Raw genomic sequence first — 26,688 nt, 5'->3', positions numbered from 1 at the left:
AGAAACATGGAGGATGTGGTTTTATAGCATCAAATTGATAATATAATAGAGCAACATGTTTATAATTCATGCAACTCATATTCTCTTTATATCCCCTCATTCTTGCACAATCTTAGAATCCTTCACAATCCTACAACATATCCAGAAGGGTCAGGGATTATCTATTTTTATTTAATTGCGTATATAAATATGTAAGGGAGTAGGCTTTGGGATGTCCAAGGGTTAGGGTTTATCTATTTTTATTTAATTGTATATATAAATATGTAAGGGAGTAGGCTTTGTGATGTCCAAAGGTTAGCAAAGAGTGTGTCAATGTCGTCTAATTATGTATGCATTGAACATGTGAATTTTCACAATTGCTAGATTTCATAAAAATCTAAGGGTGTACATTTCTTATGGTTTGTATACAAAGGAATACCAGTTTCTCAAAGACCTGATGTATGCAAATCATATTAAGCTTGACAAACACTCAGCTCAACCCATGTACAATACTAAGCACATTTGAATGTTTAACAAACAATTGTGCTTAGAATGATATTAATAAATTTATGTACATAAAAATCTTATTGTCCAAATGCTTGGGCTTCATTTAAATTTCACAACAAGATTTGATAGTCCAATCTTTCATCATTGACAAGATATAGTAGAGATTGAAATCGAAGGTACACAAATTTGCCACATCAGCACTTCTGGTACTCAGATACCCATGTCTGACAATCCACTTTTTTATCCACATACTCTTCCCATGAAAACAAAAGAACTATTATTCTAAGAATTTGAAATGGAATTAGATGGAGAAAAACCAATATTTGAAATATATCAACAATTGCCAGCCATTATATTATTTCTCAAAATGCGTGAATGACAACTGTATGACAACAAGTCTACCATACGTTCTTATTTGCCTCTAGAACATTGTGCATAGAAGATTGATCAATTGGTAATGAAATAAGGTACATTCATCATGATGGGTGTATATGCCTAAGTGGAAGGCATTAACTGAGATCTCTCTACAAGAAATGAGACTTCCAAAGAATGATTTTGGCATTAACAAGCTCTTCAGCCTAACTCTGAAAGAAGAAAAAGATCAGTGTCCTAAGAATAGCAGGAATGCCGTAAAAGACCTAACTCGCATAAAAAACAAGGCCTCTGATACTAGGAAAAAAATATTACACTTATCTCTCTTTAACATTTTTCACTCCTAATAAGGTGAACTTGTAGCACCAGGGAAAAGTTCTGCAATTTTGAGAAGTGCATTCATAACCTACAATTATGAAGAAGAATCCATTAGCCTCTTTCAACAGTAAAATCCAATGCCACATCCCAAGAAACTAAGGCATAAATACCTCCTGGTCATTTTGATACTTCGTAATGTTAAGTGGATTCTGGGAGCACTGAAAAATGAAACATTTGCATAAATATTAATGCGTAGATGCCTGGGATAAATTTATACCTATTATCATCAAGGAAATAAAACGAAAAGTATTTGGTTTTCCATGGCTCTTAAATCAAAACATACATCCATTATGGCTTCCACAACTTTTGGATTCTGTAATGATGCCGCAATATCTGGACTTGCAAGAATCTTGCCAACAACTTCCTCTGGAGTCAAGCCAATTTGTTCTGTAACCATCACAAAGAATCAAAAGCCATTTCATGTTATACATTAGAGCTATTTGAAATGTGCTGATATTATAGATAACTAGCATCTTATGCAGAAATGAAAGAAGTCCTTAACTTAAAGTGAAATGGTTACATATACTGAAGATTAAGTGATCGCGAAACATGAAAACCTTACCGAACTGCTGTTTTACGGCATCACTGTTCATGTACTTCAACATATCCAATCCATCATCTCCACCCATGTTATTTCTAAACTCGCAAAATAAAGAAAACTATGATCAATAATTGACAGCGCAGACTTCCAAATTTCAGTATGATCTAAAAAGTTATATAAAGCATCCATTTATTTCATGAACATACTGCATATAAAACTTTTATTACCATAATGCAGAATGAACTTACAATGCTTCTTGAAGTTGTTGTCGAACCTGTGGAAGTTGAATCATACCTAACAAGCATTCTCATTTAATATGAATATACAAGGGAGTTAGAATATTTTGAAATAAATAAATAAATATAGTTACGTTTGAAAGTGACAGGATCTCTCATTTCCTCTGGCAAATATCTGTATAGAAAATGCAAATCATCCAGTCAAAATGAACACGAAATTGCCAGAAAGAAAATAGATTTGACGATTGAGACATATTTAAGCCTGTTTGTCTATGCAGGCAATTTTATGCGTCTATTTATACACATATGTTAATTAAATGCAAAGCAGTTTCTGAATTAAGACAACAAAATCATGTTAATCCATTTCCTTAAGGTTTGGGCCTGCAAAGACGTACGGGAACACCATTTGCTGAATCTTGGGATCATCCAACATAGTTTCTAGCATCTCCACACTTATAAAGGACTTCGTTTTCCCTGAAAAAAATAGCATTACCATGATTACTACTGATGTTTTTGTGGGACAAATCAGAAATGATCAAGATAGCTCCAACTGCAAATGTGCCATTTGGTATCTGGTGAAATAAATTATAAATCTTAAACCAAAAAGATCAGATAAACACGCCCACCATTCTGAGCTGTGCTGTCCTGGCTTGCATAGCCACTAGAGCCTGAAAAGCTGGTATTATTATCTACCACCTTTTACACACAGACACCACAAACTGATATAAGTAAAGAAAAATATGAAAACACGTCAAAGGATAACTTGTAGCAGCATTGGAACCACACCTCTGCATCAGTAAAGGATGGTTTTGGAGGAGAATCCTGAGGTGAGGGCTGGTCCTGAGCTATCATCTTATCCTCAACCAACGTGTTTACTTCAACATCTGTAAACGCTGTGTGCAAATCCAAAAGTTCAGTTTTTACATTGAAATCTTACACCTCAAGAAGAAAACAAACAAGATTATTCATCACACATAAATCAATGAAGCATCATTGCGTATTTACCTACTCTCTTAGTGCTCATGGGTTTCTCCACCGGTTTCTCATCCACTAATTTAGCTTCAGATTGTGGCGGAGAGATAGTGCTATGGGTCACATTGACAGTACTTGATGCAGCAGGTGATGGCGGCGGTGGTGGAGGGGTAATGGGAAAAGAGGCTGGCGGCATCCCTGCAAATGGATTCACACCCTGTCCACCAAATGGATTGCTTCCTGGACCAGCCATAAATGGAGTCCTACCTTGCCCGCCAAATGGGTTGGTTCCTTGCCCCGCCATAAATGGATTCCCTCCTTGCCCACTTTGTTCCATCATGGCCTTCAAGGCCTGCTGCATAGCATAGCTCTGTATTCGAGATAATTTTGACAAGTTCAGAATCGTATATACTAGCATCATCACATTCATGATGAAGTTTGAACTCATAAAGATACCTGAACTTTCTTGGCTGCCTGTAGCAAGAAAATTGAAAGGGAGTAAGGAAACAAGTCAAAGGTAATAAACCTCTCTCTCTCTCTCTCTCTCTCTCTCTCAAGCAGGTGTTAGATCAAAACATTACATTGCTGACCATTTGGTTACATAAGAGTAATTATGGAAGAAAGTCACGTTCAAGCGAACACTATATTGCTGTTTTGTGAGCTTCAATAAAGCCTTCGACACTGTACCAAGGAGTGAGCTTTGGAAAAGAATGATAGAAGTCAGAATGCCATAACAGTATAGAGCAGCGGTAGCACGATTGTATGAACAAGTTAGGTGCCAATTGGAAATGGATAGTGGTTTCTCGAAGTACTTCTTGAGCAACTTGGGGTTCAAGTAAGGGTCACTACTCTCACCTATACTCAAGAAGTGTTGCCTTGTGGACTTCTAGAAAGCCTGTGACATTGTATGGGAATGGCATCAGAATAAAGAACAGTTGTAGCATGATTGTATGAGCATGTTACATGGCAATTGACGACAGTGGTTTCTCGAAGTACTTCTTGAGCAACATGGGGGTCAAGTAAGAATGTCTACTCTCTCCCACACTCTTTGGTCTATCCATCAATAAACTTGAAGAAATCGTAAACAAGGCTGCAAAAGAAAAAGGATTCGATGGCCAAGAGTTTATTTTTTTACTCCTATATGTTGATGTTTTATTCTCATATAATTTGGATGATATGCAACACTGACCAGTGAGATAATTGTTAATGTGAACAAAACAAAAATGGTGGCAATAAAGGCAATACAACCAAGACACTAGCCCATTTTTACATACAAGGGCGAAAATACAAGTGGTGCCAAACTTCAAATATCTTGGTATTAATGCCCCATCAACAAATAGGTTGAATGTATGCTATGAGCATAGACTTGAAGCGGGTTGCAATAGTTATTATATGTTTAAGAATCAATGCAAACAAAGTGATACTCAAGGATAGGGTGTGAGATTGATATTATTCAATGCTATGGTTTTCCAAGAGTTTCTTTATGAAGTGGAAGTATGGGGTGTCATGATCTCACTTAGTGCATGGAAGAAATAGAGAAAATTCAAATATCTTTCTTGCATAGATAATTGGGGATAAAATCGTCAACATCTTATCCTGTCAGGCTATTTTTAACCGGTGCTCAGCCCATAGAGATACTAGCAATACAAAGAGTATACACATATATCACAAAATTCAAGAATATGCCAAATCACAGATTGCTAAAACAGGCTTGGAACATAGGATGCAAGAGTGAAACCCTCTCATCTGGCTGGGTGTTTGACATTATGAAATGGTGTAAAAGATGGGGGGTAAGGTGATGCTATGAAGTGTGTGATAATTGAGGATAGATTCATAGAGGCACTAAGGATGGAGTGGCAAGATGTTAAAAATGTCCAAATTGGAATATTACATTGCAAAAGTTAACCCCGAATGGTGACCCCAAATACAAGATAAAAATGCCAAAATGCATCCAACCACATCTTACTACCCAATGAGCCTTGGCTCTTGGAGAGCTTTAACACTTCGTCAAACTCACTCACACAAGTTAGGATTTGAGGTAGCATCATGGCATTATCACCATAATATGAAGATATACGAGGTATGCAATGCAAACCTAGTGGAGGATGAATATCACTTACTTCTTGCGTGCTAAGTGTATAAGGTAATTCGTGAGAAGTATGATAACTTATTCGATGGACATGATAAACCATAAACCCTCCCCTTTTTAGGAAGGAGTCGCATACAAGATGATATGTTTATTTGGTTGTATAGGTCAAATTTGGCCTTCTCGTGGACGATAAAACATCTTTTCTATTCGCATTCAATATAAAGGAAGAAGAACATAAGAAGAGAGTTGCTACATGTGTTTGATATAATTAGGCGGATTGTATCAATCTGGTGGGTCAACTTTTGGTTCCATCTGCCGACAAGGCATTTCATCCAGCTGGGTCCAAGAAATCCGGAAATGGTTTGCTAGACGTCGTGTTGAGGAATATCTGGATGTGCACGTCGAGGAAATGAAAGGGACAGGAGAACATGAGTCCAGTTTTTACTCAGCCACATTAGAAACCAGATGGAGAATAACTCAACACTCAATATGGGGAAATTACTCAGGGCCTGTCCATGCGGAAGCAAGATAGAGTTGCCATCGCACTTGCACACTCTCACAACAGGACGGGAAAACATGCACATTGAGTTCCATTATGTGAATACACTAAGATGAAAATGGTAAACTGGGTAAAAGGGCAACAAACTACAATACTACCAAATGCTAATAAGCCCCATGCTGTGAGACACCTACTGAGCTACATCCAAGTATGCCCAGACTCACTTTGTCATCCCCACACCTCTATCGGCTAGACGAGCAATTACTCTCCTCGGAAAATGCAGACTTGATTTAGCCTCATACGTGGAACTTGGCAACGTCTAGCCAAGGAGTATTGTACATGCACAATATGCCAAACTCATGAGATTGGGAATGAGCCAGATTTCACGCTTAAATGCATGCATACGCTGACATGCAGGTGCCATTCCCAATGTGATCACATAGTGAAATACCCGTCATGAACTTCTAGGAATCCGCAAGAGGTCTCATACTTAGGAACCTTCCTATGCTCCCTTTTCAAGTATAGAAGATCACTCATAAATCATACACAAGTGACAAAGAATCAGCACTCTGACCTACCAGAGGACATCATATCAGCTACTTGTTTATATAACGTCCCAATTCATAACTGACCTCCAGAGGATGATAATACATCCTCCATCTTGTATGAGGGCTATACTTTAGCATGTTTTCTAACCCATGCCTAGAGATTCAAATCTCATCAAATGCACTAATTTACTAGATGCTTTTGTGAAATGTAGCGGCTGAGCATGTGACCCTTCTGGTCTCTATTAGAAAACCTTACCAGCTGAGTCAACCCACTCTCTCTCTCTCTCTGTATAACTTTTCTACATGTAGGGTTGTGCCAGAGACAGGGCAGAGATGGATTGAATCTATGCTGGAACCAGGTATGAAGATGGCCTTCTATCAAGACCATCTTCTCTACACCACTGAGGATGGTTTATACTACGCCCTGAATATATGGATATCCATCTGTCTCATGGATAGAGATGCACCATTGGACATATATGCACCTCAACAGAGATAAGTATCAGGAATATATGGATGTGTACGTAAGAGGAAAAGAAAGGGACAGAAGGCCAGACTTATATCTAGACACCGATTTTGATGCAAGCGAGACATGCCATCACATGGATGCACACAGGCTCACATACATTAAAATAGAAACTGGGTGTTGGCTGAATATTGAGCAGAAAGAGAGAATATGTAACCTATGTCGCCTCAGCATACCAGAAATAAAAGGAACGTGTCACTTTGAATACCTTCCACACGAAGACATCAGGTATGATTTTCAAAAATTCCAAAAGGTTTTGCTAGCTTCAGAAACTCTTAATGTGGGCAGCCGTCTCTGAAAACACTAGGAATGCTCTTGGCTCATCTACTCAATTAGAGCAATACATTCAAGGAAGATCAAACAGTGAGATTAGGAAACTAATTTAGTTTTTCTTTTTGTTTTGCTGTTTAAAAACCCCCCACCTACACAGCTGAGGAGAGTGCTTTATATAGATTATGTGGGTCATATTGTCTCCCACTTCCCCCATGGATGTTAATATACAACCATCATCTCAAGGAAATACTGAATCTCTCTCTCACACACACGCCTTTTTCATTCAGTCTCGTGGGCCATTTAGACTCTCAAAATACATTCTTATATCTTTCTTAATCTCTGAACTTACAGAGACTGATGAGTCTGCTTCATATGTTTTTAAAATGTAGAAGCAAGAAGAGACAGAAAGAAAAATATCTATATATATTGCTATTGTCGCCATTAAAATCATTAAAACTTACCCATGAAAAAACAATAGATATCCCCACACCCACTCCTATCCACAAAATGGGAGACCCACTGCAAATGGCAAAAGAGTTTAGAACTACCAACCAAAAGTTTATTTACTTATAAGGAAAATTCATGATACGTACAATTGAGGTTGTGGTGGTGGAAATGGAGTTGGTGGAACTACTGTGGTTGATACCTGACTCCCTGTTCTACTATTAGAAAGTTCAGCCTTGTTTTGTGCCTCACCTAAAATGTGTGCATGAATAGTAAAAACTCAATAGGTCAGCCAAACAAACAACCAAAACTTGTAAAATCTAAAAAAACAAATTAGGATCAAAACAAGCAACCAAAGAACAAGAAAACAGTAGAACTAATTAGAAAAACAATATCTCATCATACGTAAAGGCTATTGTCTAAATAAACCCAGACTGACTAATCCAAGTGTTGGAAAGTCACTGTAGATATAGAATCTATAATGAAATGGTTGTTCTTTCATATTGCTTACAGCTGTATTTCCCCATACATGTGTATGCCACAGTAACACAAGTCCAATACGAAGGAATTTGTCACTCAAAAACAGACATCACAATCTCAAATACTGGTCAAATTTTCCTTTCTTTCTCCAAACCGCAACAATATGAATTCAAGATAATCTTACATAAGCTGGAAGTCAGTTGTTTTTTGTCCAAACACGTTAGTGAATGTGAAGAATAAAACTAGCAAATGTTTGCTGTATTTCAAAAACTAGATTTCTGTGAAATTGAACTGGAGTTCTCTGAAATAAACAGTGATTAAAAACTAGATTTTCGTGACTTTGGCATGCATAAAACAAGATAAGCATGAAATCTTTGCTCATAAAACAAGATTCTCACGAGGTTGACAGAAAAACTAGATTTTCCTGAAATTTAAATACGTTTCTCATGAAATTTATGTGTATAAAACTAAAAAAATAATGACATACATAAAACTACATTTTCATGAGATGAAGTCAAACGACAAACATTTCGATATGTGGGAAAAGAATAAGGCTTTTCGCCTTCAAATAAATGAGATAAGGATCAACGAGAACTTGAATCAGAGATTCTGCTTTCCTGACCTTGTGTTGCAGAAATTGTCAAATTTCTGCTCCTCCCCATTCTCCTATTTGCTGCGACTGAAGAAGAAGAAGAAGAAGGACCAAATCTTCCGTGGTATTTCTTGAGGGAGAGGGGCTGCGAGCATGGCGGAATTTGATCGTGACACTGAAGAGAAGACTTCATGGTGGCCATGGGGAGCTCCAATGGCGCTCTTTCGATGCAGACAGAGTGAAGAGGAGGAAGAAGAGGATTAGCAGAGAAAGCAAAAGGCTTATGATAAGAAGAGGGACGGAGGTTTTTGGAGTGTTAGCATAGAAAGAGGAGGAGCATCCCGTCACGAGGTCTCGAGTTCGATCCTCTTCTACAGAGCAGCGCGACCTGCTTTTCCATATTCTCTCACTTTTTACTCACCAATGAATGAATGGTTCGGTTCCAAATGGAAAACGAAGGATGTCCCATGAATGCTTTAATCATTGCTCTGCTATACATATGTATGTATTAGAAAGACGTCGAATCCACTATTGTTGGCGATAACAGCCAGCCCCCACTACTCCTACTTCAACCATCACTCGCGTGTATATGTATACAGTATGTAGTCTTATATCCATGGAGTGTGCTACCCTCCTCTATAGTCCTCCTTTCTACACTCAACTATACAAGAGCAAGAGTATGTGATGAATAAACTTCAAAATAGTTCTTCGGATAAGACCATAGAGGCACTGATATGGGTCTGAATACCACAGAAATATATGGTTCATCTGTATATCATGTTCAAGATCTGTGAGCAAAGTTGACATCTATGGTGTGTTGGTTACCTTTTGTGTTTGATCTTGTTTACTGATTTCAGGTTTTCATGTACGGAGTTTTACAATCTCAAGAAAATAAAAATTCAAAATAGGTACCAATCTTGACGGCCCATGTGCATTTTTACGGTTGTCTTAAGTTGTCAATTATAATCAGAAGTAAATTACAATCATATTGAATGATCATCAAATAAACAATGCGTGTATGTATCACATTTGTTTTCGTTTCACATTTTAGCTTTGTTATACATATTGTAGACTCTTTTGATGAATTTGTTGGTAGTATTTCAATGAGCATGAACTAAAATGTGGCATTAACCTCGTTAACGATTGAATCATTTTAGTACATATATCTATGAGCTCACTCTAACTCTCAAATTCTAAAGTCATAGCCTTTGACATGTTTTAAGATAAACCAACACACAAGACATCTCCTTTTTCCTCACATGAAATGTCGACCCCCAATATTACAAACTCTCAAGACAAGGGCATCATTGATATAAATAGGTCATTCCATATTATAGATGTCCATATTATGTGATCTGCATGCATGCATCGATTGTAGATGAAATATAACATAAACCAAAGTCCCTATACTTTAATTGATGTCACTAGATATTTTTTATAGTTGGTAGAATTCAATGCACTATTAAATTTGGATACTATATTATGATATGATATAAAGTCCCTATTATTGTGGCAGGTAATTCTTTGGTAGCATTGTAATGTAACCACATACTCCAATAAACATCAATTGGTTATAAACATGATTTACATAAATTTGTGTCTTGTAATTTCTTTGCATCACTATTGAATGCTTTTTTATCATTTGTTCCATTGTAAATTGCACTATAAGGCACAACACAGCGCAACGTGAAAGACAAAGAGACAGAGTTTACCTTTCAAATCTAATATCTCCCTCATCCGGAGTCAGATTCAGATGAGGTCTGAGTTGTTTTGGGGTTTCAGCGCCATCCGGATGGATTGAGCATGTCAGATTCCCTCAAATCTGAGCGGAGTCCGGACTTCAGGACCTGCCTATTTCGACCTAAGTTGTGAGATACCATGTTTGCTCCTCTCATTAACTTTGTTAGACCTCTCTACATTTCAACACACAAAGTAGCAGGTCTACCACATTATTGTTGCCACGGATGGCTCAATCATTGTCTGTATGGAATAAGAAGAGGAAAGAAATAATAGAAGATCCCGTATATACAAAATGGCTTCGGGATAGTCTAGTAAAGGACTTTGTAGAGGCCAGAAAGACATGGCATGGCCCTCTGCCAAGCAAGACATTTACTTTCCCATCACAGGACTTGTTGAATCCTTTAAAATGTACATGTCAAATGCTATTATTCTCGTTTTTCCTGAGAAGATGCCTTCTGCAAATGACGCAGCTCAACGGATAAATGCAATGTTTAAAGTCTATGCAGTTAATGGAGTTTATTTTGTTGCTAGAGGCTTTTACGAAGTGTTGCTATCATAACCGAAATACAAAATTCAATTACTTGAAGAATCTCCTTTAACATATAGCTATCAAATGGTTCATGCATTGTTGTAGTCTTTGACAAAAGACTATCAAGGGCTAATTCAACACAAATGTCCTGTTTGGGTGGAAGTGCTTGACTTTCCACGAAATTGGAATCACGTGCTACCTAAATTGTAGCCGGAATGGGGAGAGTAGTACACCCCAAAAAACTACAAGTACTTTGAATACATTTTGTATTCTTTGGGACACAAATATTCTGATCTTGGAAGGTATCACCTTCAACTTGGATGCTCCAACTATTGGTGCAAGACCTTTCAAGCGGAAATGGGGCAAAATTGCAAGTGTATGTTACACATATAACAAGTTTGGTCATATGCAATCAAAATGCCCAACACTCACTATTCAGCCACCTGAAATTGCAATGTTGAAACCCACATCATTAAAAGAAAATAGTCAGGTTTTTTCTTCAAAGGCAACCAATTGATCTCTGATGCAACCCATCCAGAAACCAAGAGTACAAGACCAAGGGGAAAGTAAAGTCTTGCAGACAATTGGTAATGTGCAATCAAACATGTACGATTTGAGACAAGACTCTGATGTGGACAAAGAGAACACTTAAGGATAGCAATTATCTAAGAAATCCTTTAGAAGCAAGACACCTGTTGTGGTTAGGAACTACACACACACACTTGAGAATCAAGGTTCATCTTTACAGGTTAATGCTTCAATGCTCTCTTCAATCTCAAAAGCCTGGAAAAGGGTGAGTGGAGGCTCATATGTGGACATTTGCAAAGAAGGATTAAATGCAGATATGAGTCTTCATGTAAATAAGCATGGCGATGATACTAATATGCAATCGGATTGGTATTTTGCTTTGTTTCATATCTTCAACCATATTAACCATGCATAAACAAGTCAAATATGTCTCCTCAATGTATTGGGCCTTTGTAACCCTAATAAATGGAAACTATTTTGGAACTATATTGTCTCTTCTCAAGTAGATGTAATTTGTGTTCAAGAACATAAACAAGTTGAATCAATGGTCAAGCTTGTTCATTTGGAGGTTTTGACATCTTTTATACAGGTCAAGGTACAACGTCTAGAGTGCTTATGATCATAAAACATGAGCTAAATCCAATGGTTGCCTATAATGATCAATGTGGGAGGTGGATGGTTATGCAATGCATGATAAATGGAGAGACATATGATTTTGTTGGAATATATGCCCCGAATGCCTCAAGGGGAAGATATTTATTTTGGCAAGACATTTGCACTTATCCATGGCCACAAAATGCATTTATATGTGAAGACTTCAACAACTCTCCAAATGTAGGTGATAACAATAGTGGCCACTTGCATATGTTGCAAGAGGAACAAGGTCAATGGTATAATATGCAAAGCTCATTGGATTGGGCTGATTTATGGAAAATGATGCACCTAGATGTTCCTGGGTTTACCTTTCATCATACCACCCACTCCTCATACTATGCAAGGCTTGATAAATGGTATTTGTTGCATGCTAGTCAATATGAAAATTTCACATGTACAATGCATATAGATCATGCTTTGCAATTGCGAGATCATGCTCTTGTCTGGTTAGACCTTCATTTTGGGAATCATTCTTATGAAGTGCATCTCCAAAGGAAGAGACTGATGCTCATTAATAATAGCTACCTCAAGCACGGGCTCTTCAAGAGGATGGTGTATGACATAATACCTCCTCTTTATGTAGAAGTCAACGACGTGGGTACATTTTGTACATAGATTACAAAAAATAATACAAGAGTACGGGAGTGTGGTATGTTTCAAGACAAAGAGATTGCACTCAACAAGCCAAATTTACTTGTCAAGCCCTAACGGAGTTAGCACAGAATATCTTTGACCTTACATGAAGAGGATGCATTGTGTATGGCCAAACACACATTGATGCTACGTGACAAAAATAAATTGGAAAAATGGCAAGTCAGGTCAAGACAGTAGTCATTGAAAGACAAAGGATGCTCTTACGTTACATGCTCACTATCAAACTCTCTCCAATTATGTTTTACACAATAGTTGTAGCTCAACTAAGAAAATAACATGTAACTAACCTTGTTATCTTACAGTATGTTATCATTGGTGCATGATTCAAAAGAATTGAATAAGTATACCACCTTCAGTATTGATTGATCAAATGTTGGAAGACACATTAACACTATTGCGATCAAGAAATGGATAAGGATAAGAGCATTACCAATACGGCTCCATTAAAAATACAAGTTTAATGTATGACCAAGGAAAATATCATGCTGCATTTATAAAAAGGAGATACATTACTTTCTAACCATGGGTATACATTTTACTACTAAAACTGCATTCAAGTGATTCCAGGAAAAAAAAACATGTCCATATTATGTGATCTGCATGCATGCATTGATTGTAGAAGAAATATAGCATAAACCAACAAACAGCTCCTTCCATCACCGAAAACAATGGCACTTTCATGGGCCATTCCTCACAATAATCCACCCACAAACCCCTGATTTTTTCATGGATATATGTTATATATACACCTAGACACGCACTACAAGGCCTCTTCACTAGTACAATCATTAAGAATTCATAGCCCTACCAATATAGGTTCCAACTTCCAACTATATAGAAAAATAAAAAATGATACATTTCTAAAAAAATTCAATAGGAGAATATTGCTATAGCAATTCATAAGTCGCATAATTCTTCAATTGAGGAGAGGAAGAAATATTCACACAAAATACAATGTCTACCATTGCTCATTCACAAACTTTAAACTCTAAATATTTATCCATTATTATTGCCGGACAGGAATGACATATTTTAGTCTCATAATGTTAATTTGTACTTAAAAGTAGTTCTACCATATTATATATGACGGGGCCTTTAACAACATTAAGATGAGAACTTGATTAAAAGCCTGACCCAGCCAATAAGAAATCAAGGCCCACACATATTTTTAAGGCTCAATTCACCAGAAGGACTTTTGACGTTCAATAATCAGAGTGCAAACAAAATCATCGTGTTTAGAAAATGGGGACTGAGGTGGAAAACAGCACACAAAAGAAAATGCTGCAGAATCTACTCAGTTTCGGATGATGCCATCTTGTATATTGTGTGGAATTTAATGCAGAATCATTACAAAAACCAAGTTTAAATTGATAACAAACATTCCATATCACATTTACAAATTCTACATAGGTAGTGTGTATGTTACATTACGTTGATTGGAACCCAATCTTCAGTACAATATCACCAGTTAACTCTTTCATGCTTTCTCCTAACAAATTTATCAAGATGGTTATGGTAAGTCTCCTGTCAACCTGTTTGAAATGCCGATTTGGTACTTGATTTATCTGTAACTAAGAGGCAAAATAAGCAACAATAGAGCAAGCATTTTCATTTTCATTTCGCCAGTCGATCCTACAGACACATGAAGCATAGTTAAAAGAAGCTTTCACTAACAAATGTTGACAATATCACAAAAGTAGGCTATAAATCCTAAAAACCTATTTAAATGTAAAATAACTAAGAGAAGCTCTCACTAACAACTACTGAAATAATCAGAAAAGCCAACTCAAAAACATAGAAAAATCTACTCACATATAGAAATACGTTTTCAGCTGAAAGTTTCTGGCACATATCACTAAGTTTATGCACTTCTATTCTTAAAGTTTCATTTTCTGCAGTGAGATTCTGCACTTTTTCTGTTAGCTCGTCACATTCAGACTGAAAAAATGATAAAAAAATGTCAATAACTTGCCTCATAAATCATAAACAAATGGCAGTCTGCTTCTTCTTAAACAATTACTGATGATATTCCAATTTCCAAATTGGTGATGTTCAAATTTAATGTATCCGAAAAAGAGCCCTCAAACACCTGTTTACGCAATCTTGACCGCTTTGCTGATTCTCTATTCGCTTCTTTCCTCTTCTGCCGCTTGAGCTCCTTCTCATCCTATAAAATCAATGATTCTGATTTGAGAAAGAAATATAAATCAGGGAAGATACCAAATATCAGTTTTTGGCAAATTTCATGAAATCTACAGAATATGTTACTACATTTCCCTAAAATTACAATCAATAAGGATAAAAATATGCACATCCAATAATTAACCTGAATCCAATACTCCGAAGATCCACCACTACTAGGGCCATGGTAATTCATATTTGGACCTAATGAGCCAGGAAGAGAAACAACTCCTGAACCTTCCTGTCCCATAGCTTGATTACTATTCCAATACTCTACACTTGTCTTTGGTAATAGAGTGCTGACAGGATTTGTGGATGTATTATTAAAACCTTCAGAAAGACTTAACTGAATGTTTATCTTATTCCTATCATCCCCATTATATTCTGAAGCTGCATCATACATACATATTAGACCATTAAACAATTAGGGCCAACCAAGAATAAAAATATTCACATTGACGGCAATAGATACAGAAATACTCAATGAGAATGTGTCAAACTTCAATAAGTTTTGACAACTAGAATACTTTCTGAATGCAAATAACTTACTTGTGGCTGAGAAAGTTTGGCCAAATTTCATTTTCTGCAGCACCAATTCAAGCAATAATTTATAAGTCAGCATATATAACTCTTTATAAGTGCAAAGGTAAATTTTGATATAAATCTTTTTGAATCTTACCTCTCCCAACTGATTCTCTCTTCTACAAGAGGATCCTGATGAACCTTCCTCTTCTGCTTCTCTATGCAATGCATTGTTATCGATTAAATAACTATTATGGAATCTAGAAACTTATCTGAGAATGAATCACACAAATTACAAAGCACATTAACCTTAATGGGAGATGATCAAGCTCATTTTCGATAGGGTTATTTATTCTTGTTTCACCAGGAAAAGTTCCTCTCATATTTGCTTTGAATGCAGTAATTGAGGACTTACAACATATTCTGGAGCATCAAAAAATAAGTATTTGAAGATTCAGAATTTCAGGTCCATTTTGTCAAATGAATGGCTCATCCCAAAGAAATAGAAACCAAATAAATGATTTTCATTTTCATTTACAATACCATCAAATGCCAACTTCTTTCATGCAAAAGTACTATTTTCATTTCAAAAGAGAGATATCAATAAATCCATTTCTTCTTCATCAAGACACAGCCATTGCATAATGCAGATTTCTTATGCTTATTGATGGAAGATTTAGGTAAACGCATTCATTTTTTTAAGGATTGACGCGTTGTATGAGTTTGCACGTATGTATACAGGTCTATACATACGTGCACATAGAAATACATACATATTTCATACACATACACATATCTAAGAGTCTATGTGAAACTTTGAAATGAATACCTAAGTTTTCCGGAAGTAGCAAGTTCGCCTCTTGCACTTTGGATGATGTATACCTAAGAAATGCAGAAGGAAAAGACGTCAAGGTTCTGATTGCGTCTAATTTGGAAATGATTGAACAGACGGAAACATGCATCTTAGTCTTTTTCTAATTCAAGTACCTAAAACGGATAAGATCTTCATGTGGAGACGTGGATGTGCTCTGCTTCAGATTGCTGCAGAAAAACAGTACCAAGGAGAAGAAGAAGAAGAAGAAGAGAGGGGGTCTGTGAGGGAGGAGGAAACCCTAAACATCGGAGAACAGGGGAGGGAAAACCACGAGTGACGAGAGATGGAAGTATCGATTATATCTCTTTATGACTGGGATGTCTATAGAAATTTTGAATGTCGTAAAAAGCTTTCATTTTTGAGTATGTATTTTGTAACGGGGGAACCTCCACCACTTCTGCTACTACTGCTTTTTACTTTTACTATGTATGTATAATGTATATATGTATGTACATTGTACTGTACTTTACTGCGAGATCTTGGCATAGCTAGAACCAAACCTAGTAGATGCGCAACTCCACTCTAACTACATTCCCGATACCCCCAACATACATACACACCCTCGAGTCCCTTCTGACGAGACACTCTTAAGGGTAGAAGCTCACCCCTACCATTGCCCAAGTAGGATACATGACTTACAACAAAAGGCTCTTTTGATATGAGAATCACCTCACATCCGTTACTCTTATAGCATGTTGTTCTACTAGTTTGATTTCTACAATTTGCTATTAGTTATGATGACGAGCTCACACTATTGATTGCTCATACCAAGTGGCTCTCTCGAATCATAGACAACATAATCAATCATCGACCATCATTTAGGTGACATTGGTGTCATAACATCACCCATTGAAGACACACTTTCTTCCTCACAACAAGAGGAGATATACCATTAACACAACAACACGTTGCCAGACTCCATGTGTACCACTTTTTATTTATGATAATGCTTCCGTTTCACAAATGCACAATGATTTAAGAATTTCATAGTTAACAAAGAAAGGTAGTCCACAATGGCTACTTCAAACTTTGAATATCATCAACTCTTATTGTTGTTGTGATAAGCACTCAACAACCGTGGCTTTGACCTAAAGCTTATCATTCATTTTTTACATGAGTTAAGAATTATCATTATCAAGTGGTATTGTTGTCATTATAAAGGGTAGGGGGGAGGGCTGGAGCAAATGGAAAGAGAACGAGACGAATGGTTCATTATGATCCACAACAACAAACAAGAAAATGTGGTAACATACAATAGATATTGATTTTTTATCATGAAAGATGCTTGGTGACCCTTGCTTTGTCATAAATTATTATCATCCCCCTTTAATAACTTGATAAAAATAACTCCATGAATAGAAATGATAGTGTGATATTCACAAAAGCGGAAAGGCGTGGCATTTATTGTTTGACTTCTAAATTATATTGTACATGAGATAAAGTATATTCAAAACACAAGGCAGATGTTACGTTGGTATTTACACAAGCTCATCTAGCCTTCACGTCGTTCAAGGGATAGCATTCTCCTGTAACTGCTGGTGAAATTGTTTGGGAACTAGTCTCTAATCTCAAGGCTTCAGAAAGCTCATTACAAACTTCATTCATTGTTGGTCGTTTTCTACCCTGAAATTGAACACATGCCATGGCAATCTCTGCCACTTTCCATATAGATGATATGTTGTAATTACCCATGTTTTGGTCTACAACCTCCTCGATTGCACCTTGATAATAATAAGGTCTCGCCTGCAACAATGTAGATCATGTGTTTTTAAAAATTATAAGACAACATTTAATTTATGATTCGTCCTTTTTATTCATAGTTACCCATTCTACGATGTGAATGTCGTTGTTTGAACGTTCCAAATCTTTCAACACAGGAGGTTTGCCACATATTGCCTCAAAGAGAACTACTCCAAAGCTATATATGTCAATCTTCTCAGACAATATTAACGTGGATGCAAACCTGGGATGATGTGATTTATTATTAATCATGAAAGAAGATCAAGTTATCCCACCTTAAAGATAGTTGACGGTACATATAAAACACATGGATGGCTATTGTGTCATGTCACGAAATGTATCAAAAAAGGTTTTGGATGGGGCAAGTAGTTTTTTTATGCATATCTATATTGTAGATGACATTACTTACTCGGGGTCCAAGTATCCCATGCTACCCATTAGCTTTGTTGCCAATTCCTCATGTGCACCAGTGTTGGGCTTTAGCCGGGATATTCCAAAATCAGACATTTTCCCTTCCAAATCTTTAGACATTAGGATGTTGCTACTCTTCACATCTCTATGAATGATTAATGAGTTACATCCATGATGCAAGTACGCAAGGCCTACAATCATTTTTAGCAAATTACAACATATTGCATAATGTTGTTGGTGATGTAACAACATATAATAAATAACATAGTATAACATATATGACACATATATAAATTTAAATGAACTCAATATTGTCCATCACCTTGGGCTGCATCCAACAAAATTCGCAATCTTTCGATCCATTCCAAAGGACGAGAATTCATTAACGCAGGGTTTCCTTTTTATGGTTTATACAAAGAAATGACATGATCTCAGCCAATCATCAAATATATCATGAACAACATTAACACATATTTAGTGGAGTTTCATTACCGAAAAGGGAATCAAACAATGAACCATTTGACATAAACTCGTACACTAGAACTAGCTTTATCTCGGTGCAATATCCAACCAATCCCACGAGTTTCTTATGATGCACACGGGATAGAAGAGTGACCTATTTAAAAATCAATTCACATTAAGCCAACAGAACGAGTACCTGAAATCTTCAATGTTTTAAAAGTTCAATATATATATATATACCTCGTTGAGGAATTCGTGGGCTCCTTGTTGCGATGCATCAGACAACACTTTAACAGCGACAAGCACGCCATTGGCAAGAGTGCCTTTGTACACGAATCCGAAACCACCTTTACCGATGATTGTCGAGAAATTCTTTGTGGCCGTCACAATTTCTTGAAACGTGAAGGCCTGGGAGACGTTTGCAGCTTCAAATATTTTGGTCTGGCTCACGACTGTGGGATACATGCCATGCAGCGCAGAAATCCAAGTCAAATATGTATGAGCACATCACGATTCACCAGTAGAGAAGAAGTCAAATATTATGCACTTTAAAATAAAGTTGTCACACATTGCTACTAAGTTTGTGCAAGAGATTGAGAAAGATCAGATGATCTCTCATTATGTATACTATAGATTTAGTTAATACTTCAGAGTTTTGTTACTTAAGAAACGCAAGATCAGAATATTAGAAGAGAGACACGATCTTCCTCATCACGATTCTTACCCTGCGGACCAAGTAATTGATGTGGAGATGTAGGCCTCGCAGAGGCTTGATTTTGATGTTGCCTTCTCTGCCGCCGCTTGCAAACGATACACATAATGACCATGAAAATCACAATGAAAACTATTACCCCCACAACCGAACCGATAATGGCTGGAAGACTAGAACTACTAGTTGACGATTTTGATGTAGACGCCGCGCATGTTTTGTTACTCGAAAGGCACAGAAAGCTGTTGCCATCGTATCTACAGAAGTATGCAGACCATATACGGTTTGGTGTAGTTTAGTTTATATGACATCTACTTGGCGGTAGGAGGATGCATATAATCACTTACTTGAAAGTGAGGCCGGTCTTCTGCTGCAGCGAAATCGGAATCTCTCCGCTGAAGTTGTTGTTTTGCAAGTCTCTTCAAGAAACAATAGCTTATGAATAAGAATACCAGTGGTTATTGCAGTTTAACAATATATAGTTCCGAGAACGAACAAAAAGGAATGGAAATGCAGGTGCAGCTTTGTGATATACCCATGGAATATTATCAATGTCTGAATTGCTTGTAAATGTGTCAGATCTCTCACTTACAGGTACGTCAATTTCGGCAGATTGGCGAGTGAATCTGGGATGGGTCCACTCAACTTGTTGTTGCTCAGATTCCTGTAACCACACCAAGAACAAAGAACAAGGAAGCAATTTGAAATGAGAGAGGAGCACATTAATATTATTGTTTCTATGATATGTCGTGCATTCCATGTGGTGATGAGAGATGGTTGAGGATGTTATATATGACTCACAAGACTCGGAGATTCACCAAATTGCTCAGATCGACCAGTAGAGGCCCTTCCAATGCATTGCCATCCAAGAAACTGTAATATGATCAAAATGTATGAGCCAAACATCCATATCTTTTAATCATCAAGTTCAATTAACGTGAGAGAACAACAAGCCATTCCTTAATTCTTCCTAATTAGTTTAGGGACAAGAATGTTGTGAATTAAAGCAACGATTATATGTAGGTGCCCTCCATTCAACTTACATCTGCACAACTTGATCGAGGTTGTTGATGCTGCTTGGCACATTCCCCACTAGGTTCGAGTTCGACAAGGATCTATCATCATTATTTACATCGACAGGCCCATTATTAAGTTCAGCATAATACTCTACCACTTCATATACTTGCAGATAGGGAAAACATTAATGAGAAGATAAATATAATAGACAATGGAATGTTTTATAATATGAACCCACATTGAAGTCACTCGAGTAGGGAGAATGCCTTTATCAGTACAATTGAGCCATGGATATTTATAATCCGCAGGCAAACATGGGTCCCCCGTGAATCTACTCAAGTTGCTGGATAGCGCACTAATTATACCTTGAACCCCCAGGACTGTTTATAATAAAAAAGAGTCAAGGCAGACATTCATGATCATTTATCACGAGAAAACTTGAGCAACATAATTATAACAGTGATGAAACAATTGGTACATGATGACCCCCTCTCCCCGCCATTTCTATTTAATATTCAGATGCAATGGTTTCAACGAATTGATCAAAACAGAGTAGCTAGCTTACTGTCGACAGAGGAGGTGGCGGGGACCATGGGATTGTCGAAGAGTTGGAGGATCTCAGCCGCTGCAATGGAAGGGGGATAGACGGAAGACGGTGTGGATGTCGCATTGATGAGGACGTGGTCAGTGTAGGGTCCAAGCTGCTTGGAACTATAAAGCTCAGAGACAGTATACTGACCCACGTTGGCGTAGACGTCAAAGTTTCGGTAGAATGGGCTCCCATTGATTGTCACGTCAAACACGCGGAGGCCCGAGGCATTGACACGTGGGTCGATCTCGGCAAAGAAGAGTGCCAAGTAGTAGTAGTAGGAGGTTGTTGTATCTAGTCCATCCGTGAAGTTCACGAAGAACCCGGCAGCAGTAGGGGCCGCATAGCTCGTTTGCACCACGGGAAGGGGTGGAGAATCGGCGAGTCCGGCCACGACCACCGTGTGGCTTGTCTGATTTGTAGGCCCCGTTGTTGACGTCTCCCATAGTCTGTCCAGGGTATCGTTTGGATACCTGGTGCAAATCAATGCCCACGCATTCTAATGAGCTGATCAATTGATGGGCATGTGTTAATAAACAGGATGCAAATGACATTAAGCTAATCAAGCCATCCATAGTAATTCAGCTTATCATATACATATGTCTTCGTCCTCCTCCTCATTAACTCCTACACACGTTAAAAGTGTTGGGACTTTCTCATTTGACACCTAACTGAAATTTATGTAAAAATGTGCACAGGTAGGTCTTCTCCAGTATGTGTTGTGAGTGTCTGGCCAGGCTCATACTGATACAAATTGATTTGGCCATGAGGTTTACCTGATGATGGAAGGGGCGTCGGCAAACGCTCCATAGTCCTTACGAAGAGCAGTGCGAAGGGCAGTGTTTGTCATGTTCACTATGGCCACCGACGTCATCTGTGATGGAAGCGGGCGCAACTCCAATGCATTGATGAATGGGGTGTCACTATCCTCAGATGCCGCCGAAAGACACACAGAGATCGATGAGCTTCCGCTCTGCGCGCGGACATACATCTCCTCCGTACGCGGAGAGCTTTGTGGTAGAGCAATGTCGATCTGTGCTCCTGTGTATGTGTCCACCATCACTCTGAAGCTTATGGAGCCAGGCACACGTGTGCCGTACAAAGATGTCGTCGAGGAAGTGCCATACCAGAACGTGGCTCGGATCAAGTAGTATACATCGCCTATGGCCGGCAAAGTGTAGCAAAACTTGGTCGGATTCAATGGCGACGTACTGGCAGGTGGGAAGTAGCGGAGAGTCTGATACTTTGCATCGCGACTGGTGTCATCATCAGTTGGTGGTGTGACTTCCGACGTGGAAGACCAGCCATGGATGTCTGGCCAGATCGTTGCATCCGGCACCCACCCTATGCCTAATGCGTCTGTGTAATTCGTGGTTAGGGCTGATCCACAGTCTATGCTGAGAAACCCTACATGAAAGCAACATCAAGGAGGTTAGTAAGATAAGCTGATACAGAGAGATATAATGGAGTCGGTAAAAAATGTAAGTTCTAGTTCTAATTCTGGATTTTCACTACCAGAAGGGGATTGCGCGGCAGAGAGATGAAAGTGGATGATGATGAAACAGGGAAGCAACAGAAGAATCATGCGGATGGAGGCGGACGCCATGTAATTGTAAGTGCTGCTGCGTGGATGGATGGGAAGAGGAGGTGGAGGAGGAAAGCGTTTTGGGTTGGGGTGTTAACTCCCTTCACACTCTGAGCATTAAAAATTCACAACTGTGCTCTTAATCGTCGGTTTGATCCATAATTACTCTCCTCTTAAATGATCGTCTGACTCTTCGGTTTGACAGGGAAAGGAAAGAAGGCAACCCTAGTCACTCTTTTTATTCACGCAGGTATCTTTCACAATTTGTCTGAAAGAAATAAAAGGAATTGTGATAATAATGTGGACGAAAAGGTTATTGATATTGCAAACATTGGCTCCGTTTTGGGGACCTTTCTCTGTCGCTTTTGGAACATTAGGGAGATCCATAAAAGTTTGCGTGGTGTAAATTCATATGTTTAGGTGCAAACTTTTATTATTTAACCTAATTAAACGCAATGTATTGCTCAAGCATTGAACTCGCATGATTATGGCTGCAAAAGCTATAGTAGTGTTGAATAAGCAGACAGTAATTTCTGCCGGATAGAATTCACATTGATTTATGGATGTTCTAAATTTTTGTGTAGTGTATATTATGTATAAAGACAATGCCTTCATATGCGTGGTATAGCATGTGGTGTCTTGACTATACAATTCATTTTTTCATGCTGCTGCTAAAGCCGAAATCTTAGCCATATTTTTGATTGTTTATGGTAAGTCAAATTTCCAGCTTGGCATAGAGACAAACGTCAAAGTTGGCTTGGTCTAAAAGACACTATACATGCATGTCAGGCACCTTCGATTATTTTACGACATCTGCAGTTTTTGGCTGGTAGTGTGTAGACAAATTTTTAGAACGCGTATTTTGTCTACGAAAGATAAAGAGGCTCCGACCAATATTATGTAGGTCAATGAAAATGGACACTTGTCCAAAGACTTTAATGGTTGGTAGGATTTCCAATTTCCAGGAGTTTTACAATATATTAAAATGTGACATTATGTGATACCCTTGGATCGTGGTTACATGTGCTTGCATCGATAGGGCACTGCTCCCCATGTTCCCATGGATCCAGCGAAAATACTACTACTAATTATTTATATAGCTCATTGAGATAAAATGAAAGAAACAAGGCTTACATAGTCATGAATTGTAGCTGTCCACCCACCCATTACACTATTGAAAGGATGTCATGGAAGATTGTGGAGAGGCTATACATTAAAAGAATACCATAAAGAAGTCCTATAGTTGACTTTTAATTCATGGAACGCAACACAATGCAACAAAATGTCACACAAAATGTCAAATCGAGTAAACTTGGAGGTGAACTCATATCTCCTTGACCAGTTCTCCCCCCCAATCTTTAAAGTTTCAAAGTCATCAAAATCTTTAATGAGGTTTTACTCTTCAATTTCTTTAGCTGCCTAATTATTTTGAGTGATATCAACCCTGCCCTCTCAAACTTCTCTCTCAATTACCCCATAAAAAATTGTTTCATGCAATTTAATCCTTCCATGCCCCCCCATTAAACAACCCTTTAAACTAGAATGCTACACTATTAGAATAAGGAATTGAGTAGATGTCAAATTTTTTTGTATGAACTATGTGTTTCTTTTTTTTTTTTTCTAAAAAACAAAACTCCGTGCATTAGTTAAAATTTTTTATAGCTGAGATTGTTATATACAAATCTTAGAGGACTCAATAGTTCCAAGTTATGTGGATGCCCACTGACTGAAGAAAGGGAGAGGACAACCATTGTTGAATGAAGGATAATCGTTGTCTTTCGACTCCATCGGATCTGACCATGATGCCATCGAGTTGGCTCTTTAGTGTGGCTACAACTTTACTCTATATCTCCTACAATAATGTCGTATGATGCTTGGTTTGATTGGAAAAGATCCACCCACAACGATGTTTCCAGAGAGTTCATAATGTTATTAGGTTGACACCAATTCCACCATGACTTGAGCTTTGACATTAATGGGAGTTGAGTGGATATTGTCACTGGTAGAAGTGAAATCTCATGCCTTTATCAACAACGTCATATCCCCTCCATTTGATGTTCGTATTTGTCAATTGGGGCTTGCCATGATAACCAACATACATTCCCCCTGTTGAATGTGCCTTGCACCTGGCATAATTGCAATAGTCGGCCAACCCCTCGTCATATGGGGAACACAATGCTGTAAGCAACCGTCAGATGTAGAACAATATCTCAACACTCTTGGTTATGAAGATTGTCTGATGAATAGATAAAGAAATAGATTTAGAGCAATAGGCAACTAGATCATAAGACAAGATCAACAAAGCAACAGAAAGAAGAAAACAATGATAACACAAGCAAGATGTAATTGTATTATTCAAGCTCTAAGTTACAAACGAATGACGACAACCACCAAATTTCACAACCTTAATATTAGGTTACAAATACTAACTGACTTATGGCAATTGCCCTTTCCACTATTTACAAAAATGGCCTAAACCTAATGTGTCTAATGGGACAATGTGAATATGTCCATTAGAGACCCATATTCGACACTCCCCCGTAATGGGCATATACAATAGGGAATTTGTAATAAACGAAAAGGAGTATAGATTTATACAAGGTTGTCGAACAATTCGGTTTTGTTTGAGTAAGCAAAATCCGAGAGTAGAAGGGCGAATCGGTCGGGGTCGGAAGAACTGAAGCCGAGCCTCAAACAGTCAATGATGATTGTTCGAAACTATCTTGAATGTCTGACTCAATTGTACTGATTCTTCATTATGCCCATATGGTGTCGAAGGGATCAGAATCGATCCGCCGAAAGACACTTGGTCTTTCGCCGTATCGGATGCAACAACATATTCGGCCTTGGTCATTGATGTGGCAGTGTTGAGAGACAAGCTCAACATGGGCCGAATCGGCTAAAGAAGCCGAGAGCCGAGGGTCGAGAGTTGGGAGCTGAATTGAAGAGAGTTCGATTCAGGTGTGTCAAGTCGGAAGAATTCCGAAATGGCCGTTGAGGGCCTATATTCCTATTATGGTAGATAGGAATATTGTAGGCAGAATTAGTGTCAGGCTCATTTATGAGCATTCAAGTACTGACGGTACTTGTGTCAGCCCGCTTGTTAGGGGTTTGTATAAAAAGTGCTCACTGAGCACACTGTATGTATAGAGCATTCATTATTTGAAATAGAAGTTGTTGTCTACTCTCTTTGTCTCTCTCACCATTCTTTGTGTTTACCTAATTGTAGAGTTTCCGAAACCAACTATGTACTCGATGTCTATCGCACACACTTCCGCACACGTATTCTTTTATAGGCAGTGCACTCCTGAAGTTTCGACTTCCATGAAATTGCTCCATTGCCGAATTTAAAGCAATATCTGGTTGTCGACTTTCAATTGTCTATGCAACCGACAAAGTTTGACTCGGTATAACCGATTACACCTGAAGTGTCATTCAGGCCAAATAGAATGCCATAGTCCTTTTTGCCCACCATATATTTGAACACATGCTTAACTACGTTCCAATGCGATCGACGGGGATTGTGCATAAATGTGATGAGGACTTTGACGGCGTGAGCAATGTCAAGCGGTGTCGTGACCATCGCGTCCATCGCGTACATCAAGGAGCTGACTACCGGTGCAGACAATACCGACTTCATAACTTCCCCCTCTGGACTGGATATCAGGCAGTTTCGTTGAGACAGGGTCGAACCAGATTTGGCCGATTGCATGTTGAAGCGTGTTGAGCGGACAAGCTCAACCTCATCCAGATCAGATGAGTAAGCTAGAGCCGGATTGGTATCCGGAACCCAAAGCCGGATCGGTGTCTGGAGAGGAGAGCCAGACCTTGGTGCGAACCGATAGGCCGTTGGAGGTCTACACTCCTAGACTACTAGGCAGTTATCCTAGGAGTTAGTGTTAGTAGCTCCGTACGAGCATTGAAGTACTTGTTAGTAGTTTTGTCAATCCTTTTAAGGACTTGTATAAAAGTACTCTTTGAGCACATTGTATGCACAGAGTGCTATTTTGTAATTTGAATTTTATGTTATTCTGCTGTCTCTGTCTCTCTCGTGTAC

General features: G+C 38.2%; 3 protein-coding genes across 6 annotated transcripts; all 3 read right to left on the bottom strand.

Annotated features, from left to right (window-relative positions):
- Positions 1-808: 808 nt before the first annotated feature.
- Positions 809-8,768, bottom strand: LOC147851217 (protein TIC 40, chloroplastic-like). 2 transcript variants are annotated; one of them, XM_087335883.1, is made up of 15 exons: positions 8,467-8,768; positions 7,514-7,616; positions 7,382-7,439; positions 3,442-3,459; positions 3,019-3,355; positions 2,800-2,906; positions 2,640-2,709; positions 2,409-2,487; positions 2,148-2,188; positions 2,026-2,071; positions 1,799-1,872; positions 1,520-1,623; positions 1,347-1,394; positions 1,174-1,264; positions 809-1,070 (listed from the first exon to the last, which is right to left on the bottom strand). In XM_087335883.1, the coding sequence occupies exons 1-14, from the start codon at positions 8,636-8,638 to the stop codon at positions 1,202-1,204; spliced, it is 1,320 nt and encodes a 439-aa protein (XP_087192009.1). In that variant the 5' UTR covers positions 8,639-8,768; the 3' UTR covers positions 809-1,070; positions 1,174-1,201. The 2 variants fall into 2 exon arrangements, with proteins under 2 accessions (XP_087192009.1, XP_087192008.1); XM_087335882.1 differs by having other exon boundaries at positions 809-1,264; positions 8,467-8,767.
- A 5,071-nt stretch (positions 8,769-13,839) lies between these two features.
- On the bottom strand, positions 13,840-16,434 carry LOC147851216 (uncharacterized). 3 transcript variants are annotated; one of them, XM_087335444.1, is made up of 9 exons: positions 16,232-16,433; positions 16,060-16,126; positions 15,554-15,654; positions 15,402-15,462; positions 15,272-15,305; positions 14,868-15,112; positions 14,631-14,708; positions 14,354-14,479; positions 13,840-14,173 (listed from the first exon to the last, which is right to left on the bottom strand). In XM_087335444.1, exons 3-9 carry the CDS (start codon positions 15,625-15,627, stop codon positions 14,156-14,158), a joined length of 636 nt encoding a protein of 211 aa, XP_087191570.1. In that variant the 5' UTR covers positions 15,628-15,654; positions 16,060-16,126; positions 16,232-16,433; the 3' UTR covers positions 13,840-14,155. The 3 variants fall into 3 exon arrangements, with proteins under 3 accessions (XP_087191570.1, XP_087191569.1, XP_087191571.1); XM_087335443.1 differs by having other exon boundaries at positions 15,554-15,667; positions 16,074-16,126; XM_087335445.1 differs by lacking the exon at positions 14,354-14,479 and having other exon boundaries at positions 15,554-15,667; positions 16,074-16,126; positions 16,232-16,434.
- Positions 16,435-17,505: 1,071 nt separating this feature from the next.
- LOC147851215 (putative LRR receptor-like serine/threonine-protein kinase At1g51810) lies at positions 17,506-22,713 on the bottom strand. The gene is made up of 15 exons (XM_087335470.1): positions 22,562-22,713; positions 21,823-22,453; positions 21,023-21,519; positions 20,696-20,837; positions 20,484-20,555; positions 20,242-20,313; positions 20,033-20,104; positions 19,788-19,859; positions 19,456-19,697; positions 18,972-19,183; positions 18,762-18,885; positions 18,592-18,666; positions 18,268-18,460; positions 17,943-18,081; positions 17,506-17,861 (listed from the first exon to the last, which is right to left on the bottom strand). The coding sequence occupies exons 1-15, from the start codon at positions 22,650-22,652 to the stop codon at positions 17,607-17,609; spliced, it is 2,889 nt and encodes a 962-aa protein (XP_087191596.1). The 5' UTR covers positions 22,653-22,713; the 3' UTR covers positions 17,506-17,606.
- Between the last annotated feature and the right edge of the window lie 3,975 nt (positions 22,714-26,688).

The sequence above is a fragment of the Azolla caroliniana genome, unplaced genomic scaffold, assembly GCF_043228905.1.
Source record: "Azolla caroliniana isolate FFs.n. ecotype wild unplaced genomic scaffold, voAzoCaro1.0.p SCAF_20, whole genome shotgun sequence".
NCBI classification, from domain to species: Eukaryota; Viridiplantae; Streptophyta; class Polypodiopsida; order Salviniales; family Salviniaceae; genus Azolla; species Azolla caroliniana.
This window is presented reverse-complemented; position numbering and strand designations above follow the sequence as displayed.